The following is a 15860-nucleotide window of genomic DNA, read 5'->3' on the forward strand; positions in this document are numbered from 1 at the left end:
AACTTACTATTTGTAAGACAAAATGGCACGCTAAAAGAATTTTGAAAACAAGTGAATATCTAGTTATAACTAACAGTTGTAGTCTATGTTTTTATTAGCAGTGTTGGCCTAGTGGCTTCAGCGTGCGACTCTCATACTTGAGGTCGTAGGTTCGATCCCCGGCTGTGCACCAATGGACTTTCTTTCTATGTGCGCATTTAGCATTTGCTCAAACGGTGAAGGAAAACATCGTGAGGAAACGGACAAGTCTTAGACTCAAAAAGTCGACGACGTGTGTCAGGCACTGGAGGCTGATCACCTACTTGCCTATTAGATTTAAAAATGATCATGAAACAGTTTCAAAAATCTGAGGCCAAGACCTAAAAAGAGGTTGTAGCGCCATTGTTTTTTTGTAGTCTATGTTCAGGTTTTTTATTTAACCTACAATGATTTTTGTAGTCTGCAAGTGAAATAGCTAGCATATAGTGAAAAGGACATTTTTCCATGTAAAGATAAAAACAACAAATAATGACCACGTTCTCTTTATCAAGGAGAAATAATTGCTGTGTCAATTACTTTAATGTAGCTTCAGTATTCTACTTAGTTATAAACGTGTAGTGCGACAGTTAACTGATCTTAAATGTAGGTGGAAAACAATTTTGGTTATATTTATTTCGCTATTAATAAATTTAAAGTGAGTCAAAAAGTGTCAAAAATAATTTAGGACAAACTTTTATTTTTTTAAATAATGAGTGTGGAATATTTATAAGTTACTAGCTAACTTGCAATTGAAACCACAAATAAATGTAAACCTCCTTTTAAGTTTTAATATCCTTTAAATAACACGCAAACGCACTCTTTACTAAATGACTACGAAGATAGGTCGGCAACGCAACACATGAATCAGTGAGTATGCATGAGCTGTATAACTTTACTCTTGATAAATGTTTGATTTCTGTTCTATAAAGAAAAAAGAAAAAAAATATTAGAACCAAAAGATTATATCTCTGGTGAATGTAGAGCGAGACTGTTATTCGACACATTATTACATTATTTTAAGAACTTCCGGTACTTTAATTACTTTAATGTTTAGTTATACAAGGGAAAATTCGTTTAGTAAAATAATATTGTAGTGATATAATATTATGAACAAACAAATTACTTAAGTCATTTTTAAGAATAAATTATAATTTATTGAAAATATTAAAAATTTATTGACACAATATTGTTTGTAATTGGTTTATGTAATTTGCACTCTGCACCATTCGTTATTTTGCAATACCATAGTGGCATATTGAAAGTATATCCTATTGACCTTTCTTCAAACACTTCATAAAGATCATAAAATATGATAGTAAAAAAACCCGTACACCAAATTGTTAGCTTTATCAATGGGATAAGAGCTATTTCCGCATCACATAACTTTTCTCTATCGAAGACATTTTAATGCATGATTAGTTTGTCAGTCAGGTACTAGTGAAGGCTGTGGTCTTTATTCGTTATTTCTTTACCATAACGAGACAACGTGTTAAAAATGTTGACGGGATGGAGGCTCGTCGTGTCAAAATGTGAGTTAATTTTAAGTTTTATTAATTAAATTTATTTTTAATTATTTAAATAATAATAATATATTTGTATACGTAAAATAAGTATTTTTATATTTATTGATAATGCAAATTCAACGACAAACTATTTATCTTAGCTGCTATATATTGTTAATATACGAAAAGAAATTAATAATTTAGTATATAATTATTTCCGGTTCACTCTTTAGATAATAATAAATATGCATAAAAACTATGTAATAATGTTACGTATAAAAGCGAGATTGTTCTAATTATAGTAAACACGACGGTCCATTGAAATTATATGACCATCTTCTATAGAACTCACATTATTATACTATATATATTTTGCCGCTTAGAAGTTTTGTTTTGTATATTTTCTATATAACTGATTTTAATTGCATTCTGAGACAAGAGTGTAATAAGAGTTTCTTTGGTTATTTTTCTCTTTCATCGTCTTTTACGATGTTTTCTTAGTAACAATTACGTATAGAAAAAAAACAGTTTGCAGCCGAGGTTAACTGATTTAATGGGGGTCAACTCAATAGTCCTGAGAGTTTCGCTAGAAGCTTGCCATACTACGTTCTTTTGTAATACAAAAACGATCAAATAAAATGGTCATTAAAACCAAAAACCAACACGTACCTATGATACAGCTGTCGCTCATATAGCGTCTTCGAAATGCCTCACGATTTTCCTTTATCATACATTTGTAAACATTTAATTATTATTTACAGTATTCATAATACCTCAACGATATGTGTTAGCAATAATGGGATTGCTAACCATGGCAAATGCCTTCACATTGCGTCAATGTTTGAATCTGGCGATCACACAAATGGTGAAGAAGAAAGCTACACCGGAAGTGGGAAGTGTTAACTATGATCCTGATGCGTGTCCTGATTTTAATGTCGTAAACTCTACCAATGGGATAGGAGATTATTTAATAGATGACGGTGTAAGTATTAAGTTACTATGACTATAATATATACTAAGGGCTATCGATATTTCTTTCCCTTTAACCTAATGCGTATAAACCTTTATTTCTGTTATTAATAGTAGAAAATAAGTTATAGCATTTGTATAATGAAAGGGTATAATATTTAATATGCATATTTCGTAATAGTATAAGAGATTGCAACAAATAACTCTATACAATTTTTTTTTTATAAAATGTCTTTTGGTAAATTTAAAATAATACCTACGCGTTGTAAGAACCACATACAGAAGATTTTGTAATCTTCACACAAAAGATAGTTTTGCTAGATGACAAAGCACGAAGAGTTGCTAATAAATCCTAATCATTACAAATGAGTCGATCTAGTTTGTGTTGTATGTACGACTAATATTTTACGTATGAAAATAACTCATCATTAGATTAAATGTAACTTTCGAGAGTATAAAATATTAAAGTTTTAATACTACTGTATACGATAAGGTTTAATGTTTGCGGCACTTTACGATACCAGTTTATTATTAGTTATGTTTAAGAAAAATTTGTTCTTAACACATATTAATTCAAATTGTACCTACAGTTTATTAGTCTACCACTAACATCGCATCACTTATTAATTCATATTGGGTTTTTACAAATCACAGTTTCTTTATTTGGGCTCAGAATTACTCACATTCAGAATTAATATGCGCGGATAAGGATTGTAAATGGGAACTATTCTACTACTAACTATTAGATAACCCAAATAACAATTAAAGCATGAAGGTGGCTATTTCCTAATTTACTGACTGATTTCATGACTGATTTCATGACTGATTTATGGGCCTGCGATCCACGTTTCTATAAGTTTTTGTTAATACTACTACTGTTACTAAATAAAGAAATAAATAAATAATTTTGGAAATACATAATAATTTAACACAGATTGTGCTAAATTATTATTTCCATAATTGCGCCCTCCTTTTGTTATTACACCGTTGATATGAAATTGAAATTGACAAACTATGAACCTTTAGTCCAGTCATATAGTCCGTCACATCATTTAAAAAACTTATATAAATTCTAGTATTAGCAGGCTTGCCCAAGCGTTGCTGTGGCTAAGGTTTTTGTAACATAGTAGTAAACTATTCAAGGGAAACGGTAGGAGAACTTATGTGAAATGTTGGTACTTTTAACACAGCGCTATCTGTTAGAATAGTATCAAATACTAAACAAATATTTGCAATAAAATAATATTTCGGGAATAAATTGAGATGCAATCTATCTTTTAAGTTAGATCAAACTGCACAATATGGTGTGCAAACTTGATTGATATCGGTTCGGTAGTTTAGGAGTCTATCGCGGAAAAACAACGTGCCACGTGATTTATATATATTAAGATATTAGAAAAAGAAAAGAAAAGAAAATACGTTTATTTTGAAACATAAGATCATCATGGTATCATATGGCAAAGAAGACAGAGGGTGTTGGCCGAGAGAAAAATCCGGCGTAAAAAACTCTCGGTACTCTTTTTGAAAAAAAAGCAAATCATCAAACAATTCGACAATATTTAAAACAAATATAGCAAATTAATTAGAAGTAGCCTGCCCAGCACTAGTCTCAGGCCCTTTTATCAACTAGATAATCACTAACTTTATAGTAAGCCTTTTTACAAAGCTTTTCTTTAATACATTTCTTAAATTTAATAAAAGAGCTCTTTAAAAGAAAGACCCATCCAATTAATAATAACAAATACAATATATAATATGTTTTTAGAAAACTTACTTACATATTAATATAACAATAAGATTCTCCTTACAAGGTCAAATAAAAATACTTTTACCTATATAGAATATATAAACATCTGTGCCACGGCTATAATACATACATATTAATGCAGACTATTCACGCTAATTATTTAGGTTAACTACGAAAAGTTTTTTCCTCATACAGTTAACCAATGAAAATTGTTAACAGTTAACATTGCCTTTCAGAAGCATTTTAACCTGGCACATAGTGTGATTGATTTGGAAACTTTGGAAATCGTAGTATTTTACGTTATATTATTAATTGCGATAAGTCTAATACATAATCTCTAAAGAGCGTACTTATTCTTTAAGCCTTCTGGTAGTGCGAGTGTCCAATGGGGCGGTATCACTTTCCCTCGATAAATAATAAATATCCTTCGTCTTCCGCCCCCTCACATATAAGTGTCTTTCCTCTTAACAAACTTTTTAAATTTGCTTTATCAGTCGATTAATAAATGTTTTATTATTATTATTACTTACATATGGTTATTAATGTGATCTACCTTATCTTCCTCCTTCAACGTATCAGAAAGGTTGACTCAAACTTTTAATAGTCCCTTGACCTCAAATTTTTGAATCGGTTTCCTTCCTGTTTCCGGCAAGTAGACAATCATCATTAATTCACGATGCACCTCGTCGATTTTGCGTCTAAGACGTGCTGAATTCCACAGAATATTTTCCTTTATCTCCAATGAATACTGGTTTATAGCAGGTATAACTGCGCAAATATATAAATGGTAATAGCCAAAGTTCAAAGGCTTGACCAGAGACGTGACCCACGCCATTATCATTAATAATAATAAGAATCTTTATTTATTTTCTCACAAAACCTTCGTACATAGAGCACAAAATAAAGTAATATTTTTTCTTCTATTGAGGAAAAATCTTGTTTTTGTGACGACGTTTGTGTGAGACTGATGCCTGTTAAAGGTAAGAATACCTGCGTTACAGGTCATCAAGCCTCCACCGAAGGTCAGAAGGTCTTACAAGAATTGACAATATATGATGAATAAACAATAATTATGTATTATAATATGTTGTAACATTAATAAAAAAATATATATATTTAAGGAAACTTGTGTGTGTGCGTCTGTGTATGTATCTAATAAACATCTAAATAAATATATAATAACATTTACCATAAAATTTAGCGTCTACTTTATATATTTTATTACGGTTAACATTTTTTCTGTATTTTTATAGTTAAGATCCAGCAAGCACAGTGTTGTTTATTCATGTTCATAAGGTTATAAACTTTGCAGTCAGTGAAATTCGAATGGAGTGAAGCTACCCAAGGACTAATTCTTGGTGCGTTCTACATTGGTTACATAGCTACTCACATACCAGGGGGAATGCTAGCAGAGAAGTTCGGTGGAAAATGGGTAGTTGCTCTCGGTCTTCTCTCAACTGCTATCTGTACATTTATAACCCCTTATGCCGTGAAAACAGGAGGTGCAGTTGCTCTTATAATTTTGAGAGTACTCGAAGGTATTGGTGAAGTAAGTTTTTTTTATATTAAAATAAATAAATTAGGAATTACTTGAACGCTGTAGAGTATATAGAAGGTATGAAGGCATATACATTGGTTAAATAATTTAAAAATACTCACTCTTGCGATCATAGAAAACATCGCGAGGAAACCGGCACCCAAAAAAGTAGACGGAATTTGTCAGGCACAGAAGGTTGATTATCTGCTTACATATTAACAAATATAAATTTGAGACCTAGACCTAAAAGGCCTACTCATCAATATCCAAACCATATTTTGGACTACAGTACCCTATCTACAACATACCGTAATCCAAATATTTTTTTAAAAGAGAGTTTACAAATAATAATTGTAATTAAAACATTAAAAGCTGTAACATATTTAGGGACCTACAATGCCTGGTTTGATGTTGATGATATCCAAATGGGCTCCAAAGACAGAGAGATCAGTGATAGGAGCTATTGTGTTTGGGGGATCACAAATCGGTAACGTCGCTGGATCTTATTTCTCTGGTCTTATTATGCACCAGAGCAGTTGGGAGAACGTCTTCTACCTATTCGGAGGTGTTGGGTTAGCCTGGTTTGCTGCATGGGTATGTATGAAATCGCTTTCATTTACGTAATAAGAATTAGCCGATTTTATAATATTATATATATATATGATAATATTTAATTTATAGGCAATTAGATGATCATTATTTGTCTATGATTGGTTTTACGAAATTTTGCCAGTTTTTAGGTGCATAAGATAAAATTCATAATTTAATTTGCTAAAATCAAACCAGCTCATATATCAATTTATTGTCAAGCACTATCAATGGCAGTATCTGTCTGATCCATCATTTGTAATCTATCCTTGTTGAATGGTTATTCAACAAAATATTTACAGCTTAAATTTCAAATAATACATCAAAACGATGTAGATTTTCTGTATTTTTTTTAAATTGTATTTTTTCGAAATGGTAGGAAGCGAAAGCTTTATTCTTGGTCTAGCGATGCCGACGATAGGTGTGCGATATCAATTGTAAAAAATGCCTAAAGTCACTCGCCACTAGTCACTAGGATTGAAACTCATAAAGAGGATGGAGCGTGGCACGTAGATTACATTAATACAACCTACATTATTGGTATCCAGAGTTTGTAAGATATTTTGCTAAATATTATTTCTTTTCAGATTATACTCTGCTATAGTTCTCCGAATACACACCCCTACATATCTGATTGTGAAAAGAAGTACTTAAATGAAAATGTCGAATCTCTTTCTAATAATGAAGTCAGGTTAAACCCAGTTCCATGGAGAGCGCTGGTCAGATCTGTCCCTCTTTGGGCCCTGATTATAGCCGGTGTAAGTATTGACTTTATACATTTATGCTGCAGATTTCACAAAACATTAGTGAACAGTTATGTACTGAATTTTATAGCCTTTTAAATTGTATAAATTTTATATAATTTAAAACAAATAATCATTTATTATGAATTAAATATCGGTTAACGTATTTTAAAAATATAATAATTCAGTTGTTATATAATTGTTTAAAGGGAGTTTAAACATTATATATGCTTTGATGAAGCATTTAAAATCTTAACGATAAAGATGTAATCACAGTAATAAAAACATTTCTGATCTGCACTTATATTTATGCAAACATTGGTATCTTTTTAAGAAGCCAGTAAAGAATTCATAAAGAATATAAACATTTCTTGCAGATTGGTCATGATTGGGGTTACTACACAATGGTCACTGATCTTCCTAAATACATGACAGATGTATTAAAATTCGATATAAAATCAACTGGAATACTTTCCTCAATGCCATATATCGCGATGTGGTTTACATCAGTATTTTTCGGATTCCTCAGTGATTTTGGTATAAAAAGAGGCTTCTACAGTTTACAGAATGCAAGAAAATTATTTACAACGATTGGTATGTTTCACTTTAATTAAAACTATTTTCAATTTTCCAACTACAATGTAACTGTTGGCGACTCATAAATAGAAATATAAATATATTATAAGTTAGGTTTGAAAATTGTAACTCTATAGATAGAAATTATGTGCGAGTGTTAAGAGTTATAAGTTAGACAAAATATGTATACAGATTTAAGTGAGAAATATGGTTCATTTATGAATGTAAATATATTAAATAAATAAATAGAATACTTCGCCGAATAAAAGGGTCACAGCTCTCGACGCGGTATACCGGCGCAAATGTATGTAAGCGTAGCTCTCGTCGCGGTATACTTGCGTTGTACTTAAGCTCGGCGCGGGTAGTCGCGGTTCAGACTTGACACGGTGCACACGCGCAGTCGCGGTTCAGACTTGACACGGTGCACACGCGCAGTCGCGGTTCAGACTTGACACGGTGCACACGGGCAGTCTCGGTTCAGACTTGACACGGTGCAGACGCGCGTAGAGACTCGGGTTCTTTCCTCTATCCCGTGACAAAGAGCTGTGATCCAAGAATAATCGGCGAAGCAAGAAACAAGAACAAGCCGCAGTTTCATTTCAAGACAACATCTACAATTACGCACTAGCAGGGGTGCGTGGGTCGAGGCGGTACCAGCGTTACGTCGAGCCGTCTTGACAAACGAGTACGCAGTCAAACCCCACCGGTATACAAAGCCGCACCGAGGTTGCTTAGGTTACCGCACGGGTGTTATCAAACGAACACGATTTAAACGTACCATACCGTGCGGGCCTGAGTATATCTGCGAGTGTCGACGGTGGTGATTGGCTAACCAATCAACAGTGGTCCTTCGAACCGGATCCTGCAACGGTTGTCATCAAGAAGTGAATATTGCGAGAAGAAAATGCCAATCACAAGATCACAGAACGGGATGCAGCGAGCAGAATCGACGTTGACTGTTACCTCCGCCACTAGGTCCGAAGTTCAGACCACAGGCGAAGAGAAAACGATCGAGCAGTCTACGTCGACGAGCGCAGCCAGCCAATCAGAGCAAGCATTGACTCTGATACCAGCGGGTTATACCCGGCGGGCCGCATCGAGAACCGTATCAAAAGCCAGCTCAAGAAAACTAGCCGAGGCCAGAGAAGAGTTGGCTCGCTGCGAACTGTGGGAAGCGCAGGCAGCAGCACGCCTGGCCAGATTACGATTAGAAGCAGAAACGGAAGAGGAAGACTCCGTTATAGAAAACGTCAACGATGACTATGAAGAAAAGGTAGCAAACTGGATGCGCTCATCTGAACAAAAGCCAGAAGAAATAGAAACAAAGAGCGACATTCGAGCAATAGCCGACGCAATGAAGGAAGTCATGACGAACCATGTAATGCCGCAACCGAAATACATTCAAGAGCTGCCAATATTTGAAGGTGACAGCTCCGAATGGACGGCTTTCCGGGTCGTATACGAAGATACATCCCCCATGTTCTCGGACATTCATAACATGGCGCGGCTACGTAAAGCGATAAAAGGCACGGCGAGAGAGAGTATTAAGAGCCTCTTGTACTCAGAAGCGAAGCCGGATGAAGTTATTAACGCTTTACGCCGAAGATTTGGAAGACCCGACGCACTGGTGCTAGCCGAACTAGAGAAATTAAAGGCACTTCCTGGAACAACGGAAAATCCCAGCGACATATGCGTTTTCGCAAGCCAAATAAACAACAGTGTGGCCGCCATAAAAGGATTGAAGAAACCGCAATACCTGTACTCACCGGAAATCATGAAAATTATCATAGAGAAGATGCCTGCGATTCTGAGGTTCAGATGGTACGACTACACGGCTGCGAGGGGAGAGGAATCGTTTTCAGATATTCAGACAATAAGCAACTTCCTCAATATAGAAGCGGATAAATGCGGCGCATTCGCGGTACTTGAAGACAGCAAAAGTGTACGACCGAGCACAACGATAAGAAGACCGATGAAACAGGCTACTTTTAATATTGCTGAAAAGAGTAGACCAGAAGAAATCAAGTGCCCAGTTTGTGAAAGCAACCATAAGCTCAAAGACTGCCAAAGATTTCTGAATGCGGCAGTCAACGATAGATGGGAAACCGTTAAGAGGCTTAAGGTCTGCTTCAAGTGCCTCGTTGGAAAGCATCGGAAAGAAACATGCCGAAGACCACCGTGCAAGTTGTGCCGAAGATGGCACCACAGCTTATTACATGTGACATCGGAGAGCGAACAATGTCATGAAGAGGCAGCGACCGAGACAGCGACGGTCCATACAATTAGTACTCCAAAAGCTATTTTAAAGATGCTTAAGGTGGAGATCTACGGACCGACTGGGAGCAGACAAGTACTGGCGCTGCTAGATGAAGGCTCTACGGTGACACTGCTCGATGAAAATGTGGCTGCAAGCATCGGCATTAAAGGTCCTCGCGAAACCTTAAATATAGAAACTATCGGTGGAGGACAAATGAAAAATCACGAATCAATGATTGTAGATATCAAAGTGAAAGGGATAAGACAATGCGAGAAGAGCACACTGAAGCGGGCAAGGACTATCAAAGAGCTGAAATTAACCCCACAATTTATCGATAAAACCCGACTTAAGAAGTGTCATCACTTGCGGGGTTTACTGCAAGACGTGTGCTACGAAGCTGAGGCGCCGAAGCTGCTCATTGGCCAAGACAATTGGGAACATATTGTCTCATTACAAATACGACGTGGAAAGCCAGGGCAGCCGGTGGCATCAAGAACAAAGTTAGGATGGGTTATCCATGGCTACGATAGCAACGGAGTGTCTCCGATGAATTATGTGAACACATGTGCACACGCAAGCGTTATCGAAGACAAAATAAATCAGCCGGTGAGGGAACATCTTAATATTGAGTCTTTGTGGGTTCAGCCGAACAAGCCTTCAACGGCTATAAATTATGTGAACACATGTGCACACGCAAGCGTCGTCGAAGACGAAATAAATCAGCCAGTGAGAGAACATGTTAATATTGAGTTTTTGGGGGTTCAGCCGAACAAGCCTTCAACGGCTATAAAACAGCACGCACTAGAAATGTTGAAAAGCAAATACGCTGAAGAAGTAACAGCCGACTGCACATCGAACAAAAGGTGGTACCTGCCTCACTTCCCAGTGAAGAAAAAGCTAAGAATTGTCTTTGACGGTGCAGCCAATCACAACAGAGTCAGCCTTAACGACATGCTGTTGTGCGGACCGGACTTCAGGACTGGTCTACAGTCAATATTACGAGTGTCACTGCGAGTACGTCAAGGAATCGTATCGATAGCGGCCGATAAAAAAGAAATGTTACTGCGAGTGAATATATGTGAAGAAGACAGAAATAGTCTCAGGTTCCTTTGGCGAAAAGACAAGAAAGCGCTAGTGAAGGATAACAGAATGTTATCAGTGATTTTAGGAGCTGCGTCACCTTGTGCCACGATTTATATAAAAAACAAAAATGCAAAGGCCTTCGTACATAAATATCCAGAAGCAGCGCAAGCAATAGAGCAATATCGCTGTATGGATGACTATTTGCAAAGTCTTCACTGTGTCGACGATTACCAACGAGTAATGCAGCAAGTTAACTTGATCGCCGTGAAGACGCACTTTGAGTTACGAGGTTGGGCGTCGAACAAAAGAGTGATCGTTGAAGACAATCCCGACAATACCGAAGCTCGGAAAAGCTACATAGAGCAAATCGGTAGAATAAAAGACAATCGGCTGCCGCGATGTGTGTCACTATTCTGCACTGAGGGGGAGCTGCATACTGTCGCAGACGCGAGTGAGACAGCGTATGCAGCCGCAACTGGAGGAAATGGAAAATACTTAGTAAACCTCGTTGATGCCAAGTCGAGAGTAAAGAAATCAATATCTACGCCGAGACTTGAAATGCAAGCAACCTTGTTGGGGACAGAACACATAGACAATTCTAGACCAATCACGAACCTAGCTGACAATTCGAAAAAGGAGACGCTAAAACCAAACTACATTCTCATTGGACGATCCAGTGGAGCTGCGCGCATACTACATTTTCCTGATGCAAAGCTGGTGGTCAGAAAAGATTTGAAGTCCGTTCAACGGCTCTCTGATCACTTTCGGAAGAGATTGCTACGGGAGTACTTGCCCAAACTACTGCCCAGGAAAACGAATAAACTACAGAAAGGCGAGCAGCTGCAACCAGGCGACGTGGTTTTTATCGTAAAACGCACGTTACCACGATGCACTTGGCCGAGGGGAATCATCGAAACTACATACCCCGGGCCCGACGGAATAACCAGAATCGTGGACGTCACAACCAAAGGGGGAGTGTTACGAAGACCATCGTCGAGGATCCTGATCTTGGTGCCTGCGGAGTCGCCGTGCAGAAACGACGGTGCTACGCACGAGGGGGAGAATGTTGGCGACTCATAAATAGAAATATAAATATATTATAAGTTAGGTTTGAAAATTGTAACTCTATAGATAGAAATTATGTGCGAGTGTTAAGAGTTATAAGTTAGACAAAATATGTATACAGATTTAAGTGAGAAATATGGTTCATTTATGAATGTAAATATATTAAATAAATAAATAGAATACTTCGCCGAATAAAAGGGTCACAGCTCTCGACGCGGTATACCGGCGCAAATGTATGTAAGCGTAGCTCTCGTCGCGGTATACTTGCGTTGTACTTAAGCTCGGCGCGGGTAGTCGCGGTTCAGACTTGACACGGTGCACACGCGCAGTCGCGGTTCAGACTTGACACGGTGCACACGCGCAGTCGCGGTTCAGACTTGACACGGTGCACACGGGCAGTCTCGGTTCAGACTTGACACGGTGCAGACGCGCGTAGAGACTCGGGTTCTTTCCTCTATCCCGTGACAAAGAGCTGTGATCCAAGAATAATCGGCGAAGCAAGAAACAAGAACAAGCCGCAGTTTCATTTCAAGACAACATCTACAATTACGCACTAGCAGGGGTGCGTGGGTCGAGGCGGTACCAGCGTTACGTCGAGCCGTCTTGACAAACGAGTACGCAGTCAAACCCCACCGGTATACAAAGCCGCACCGAGGTTGCTTAGGTTACCGCACGGGTGTTATCAAACGAACACGATTTAAACGTACCATACCGTGCGGGCCTGAGTATATCTGCGAGTGTCGACGGTGGTGATTGGCTAACCAATCAATAGTAACTTTTCCGAGATATTAATCAAACTCCACCTGTGCCTCAGATAACTTTGCTTGCGCTAATTGGTGGGTGTTCCAATTTTAAACTTAGATCGGTGCGTCTTTACTTTTGAACTTGTTTTATGTAGTCGTCGTATCGTTAGTATGCAAGACAGTGTTGTTGGTAAGAGCAGTGTTGGCCTAGTGGTTTCAACATGCGACTTTCATCCCTAAGGTAGTTGGTTCATTCTTGAGCAGGTCCAGACCTGAAAAGGTTTTGGCGCCACTGATTAATCTATGTTTTTTATCATAATTACGTGACAGAATTGAATCACGGCTAGATGGAACAGTTACTTAAATTTTTAATTTAAATGTTTAATTAAAATTATTTTAATAACTTAGCGGAGGTTTTAGCTTTGAATATGGAAACTAAAAAGCATAAGAAATACAACCTCTTCAAATCAGTCAAACCTGTTGATTATTGTAACCAAATTTATCATTACAATTCTTCTAAAATATCTCATTTTCACAAACACTCTTTCATTTTTCAGCTGCCATCGGCCCCGGTATATGTATAATTTTAGCTTCATATTCTGGCTGTAATACTACCCTGGCTGTGACCTGGTTCGTAGCTGCTATGGCCTTTATGAGTGCATATTACAGTGGAATGAAAATCAACGTTCTAGACATCACGCCCAACTATGCGGGTACTACGACAGCCATTGTGAATGGAATATCCTCTATATCTGGTATCGTTTCGCCATATCTGATTGGACTTCTAACTCCAAATGTTAGTATCTACCGAATTGAATATAATTTTCACGTATATGTAATTTATAAATATACTTTGCTTAAAATAAAAATAACTAAAAATATTTTTTTTTAGTCTACCCTCAAACAATGGCGAGTCGCATTTTGGGTGTGCTTTGTGGTGCTATTCGTAACGAATTTCGTTTTCGTAATCTACGGTAAGGGAAAACAAGAATGGTGGGATGACGTCAAGTTAAATGGATATCCGGCTGGATGGAAGCACGGACCTTTGCCAACGAGAGAAAATGATTCAGAAACACCACAGAAAAAACGAAAAGAAAAGCCAGAACTGTGATAACTGACTTTGTGATATCCCATAAGTACTCCAACACCACTCCGTCATTTGGCTTTAAAAGTGAACTGTTAATAGCTTAAGCTGAATGAAATTTAGATAGATAATTATTTTTCTTGGAGTAATAGGTGGCGATTGTGCAATATCTTATTATTTATTTTATTTTATAAGACGTAAATAATGTTTCGTACATTTAGGTATAAGCTCACCATTTTTGTAATAATATTTAACATAGGCTTGATGCAAATAATAAAATTTAAGTTATTTTTAAGTATATTAAATAATTCACCAACGTATATGTCTATACTGTAGGAAAGGTTTTAGTGAAACATTAAAGTAGAATCAAAATTGGAGTTAATGCTATTCTGTGACGTTTTGTAACGCCTTTTTGACGAATTAAAAAATGCCGCTACTACTTTGTCTAATGTTTCATACAACAAACAATAATATCATTTCTCTTCGCCACTGTGCTATACGCAAAAATTCCCTTTTACGTGTTATTATTTCGTTGTATCATTGTATTTTTAAGTGTTTATGTATGTGTACCTGACTTTGAATTAACTCAATTTGTCTTAATAAAATATTTTTTTAATAATTGCATATTAATATAGTTTTCCAATGATATTAGAAAACTGTATTTTTTAACTTGTTTTATTATATGAACTACCAATAAAAAAGTAAAACAGGGTTAAAAAAGTTTATACAGTCTACAAACAGTCATATATAAGTAATGAACTAACAGCTGATAAAAGATAATAATCTTTGGAATTTGTCAATCGATGGCAAACTTAGGGTCTTTCAAGAAAAGACCGTACCGATTCTTAAAAGGCCAGCAGCGCGCTTGCGAGCCTTCTGGTAATGCTAGTGTCCATGGGCGGCGGTGTCACTTAACATCAGGTGAGCCTCATCTGCCTCCTGTAACATAAAAAAAAACTCTTGATCATTAACTGATTAACGAATTCGATTATTTGGGTTTGAATTGAATTTTTTGGACTGTCAAATATAGCTTTAATAAATTAAATAGATTTCGATTAAGTTTTTCCGGAAATTATTTTGTTACACTGAATTGGTATTGTACAAAATAATAGCAAATATTCTTAACATAAGCAACAGCGATACAATAAGTTTTATATAACATAGTTCTTTTTTATCATCTATATATACTAACAATTACACAGTCAACCACAAAGTTAAGTAAGTGAGAAATTATAAAGATGCATGAAAAAACTATAAAAGTAAATGAAAATTGGTTCGCTCTATCCGTGGCGTTGAACTTACTATATAGACCCTTGTAAATACATAAATGTCACTTTATTAGCGGATCCGACAGCCTTTGTCCTGTTCTTATATACAAAAAATCTAATAACATAAATCATTCTAGACTCCACTTTAACACTCAAAAAATCCATCAAAATAATCTGTCCGCCCAGCTAGTAAGAAGTTTACTTACGAAAACCTGCAGCAAAGATTTATATATTTATACCAGATGTAAATTTGCTGTATCGATAAATAACCTGGATAATCACTACATCTGCCACGCTTATTTAATAACCTAAACTATCCACCGCCAGGGAGGGCGCCACCCTAACGCATACAAAATAATTCACATCGGTCCAGTCGTTTAAGAGGAGTTCAGTGACATACACACGTATAGTAGAATTTTATATGTAATAGTATTAAAATTTATACCTACATATTTATTAAAGTTTCCGTAAAAAATAAAACAATATTTAATTCCAAGTTGCCACCTTTGAATTTTATACAGGCCTTTAATATGTTTGGTCACGAATCTATGAATTGACGCACTCTTACCAAGGAAAATTTCGACACTGCTTGCTCTAGATATTCTTTTAGAGACTCAATGTCGCCGTGTCGTTTACAGCAGGCCAAGTCCTCTAAGACTGATTTATATAATATAATTTTA

General features: G+C 36.4%; 1 protein-coding gene across 1 annotated transcript; it reads left to right on the forward strand.

The window, feature by feature from the left end:
- The first annotated feature begins 1417 nt into the window (after positions 1 to 1417).
- Positions 1418 to 14526, forward strand: LOC110992782 (putative inorganic phosphate cotransporter). Its single transcript, XM_022258741.2, has 8 exons — positions 1418 to 1547; positions 2282 to 2502; positions 5549 to 5785; positions 6161 to 6367; positions 6949 to 7119; positions 7482 to 7698; positions 13386 to 13624; positions 13721 to 14526. Exons 1-8 carry the CDS (start codon positions 1514 to 1516, stop codon positions 13937 to 13939), a joined length of 1545 nt encoding a protein of 514 aa, XP_022114433.2. The 5' UTR covers positions 1418 to 1513; the 3' UTR covers positions 13940 to 14526.
- The last annotated feature ends 1334 nt before the right edge of the window (positions 14527 to 15860 follow it).

The sequence above is a fragment of the Pieris rapae genome, chromosome 15, assembly GCF_905147795.1.
Source record: "Pieris rapae chromosome 15, ilPieRapa1.1, whole genome shotgun sequence".
NCBI classification, from domain to species: Eukaryota; Metazoa; Arthropoda; class Insecta; order Lepidoptera; family Pieridae; genus Pieris; species Pieris rapae.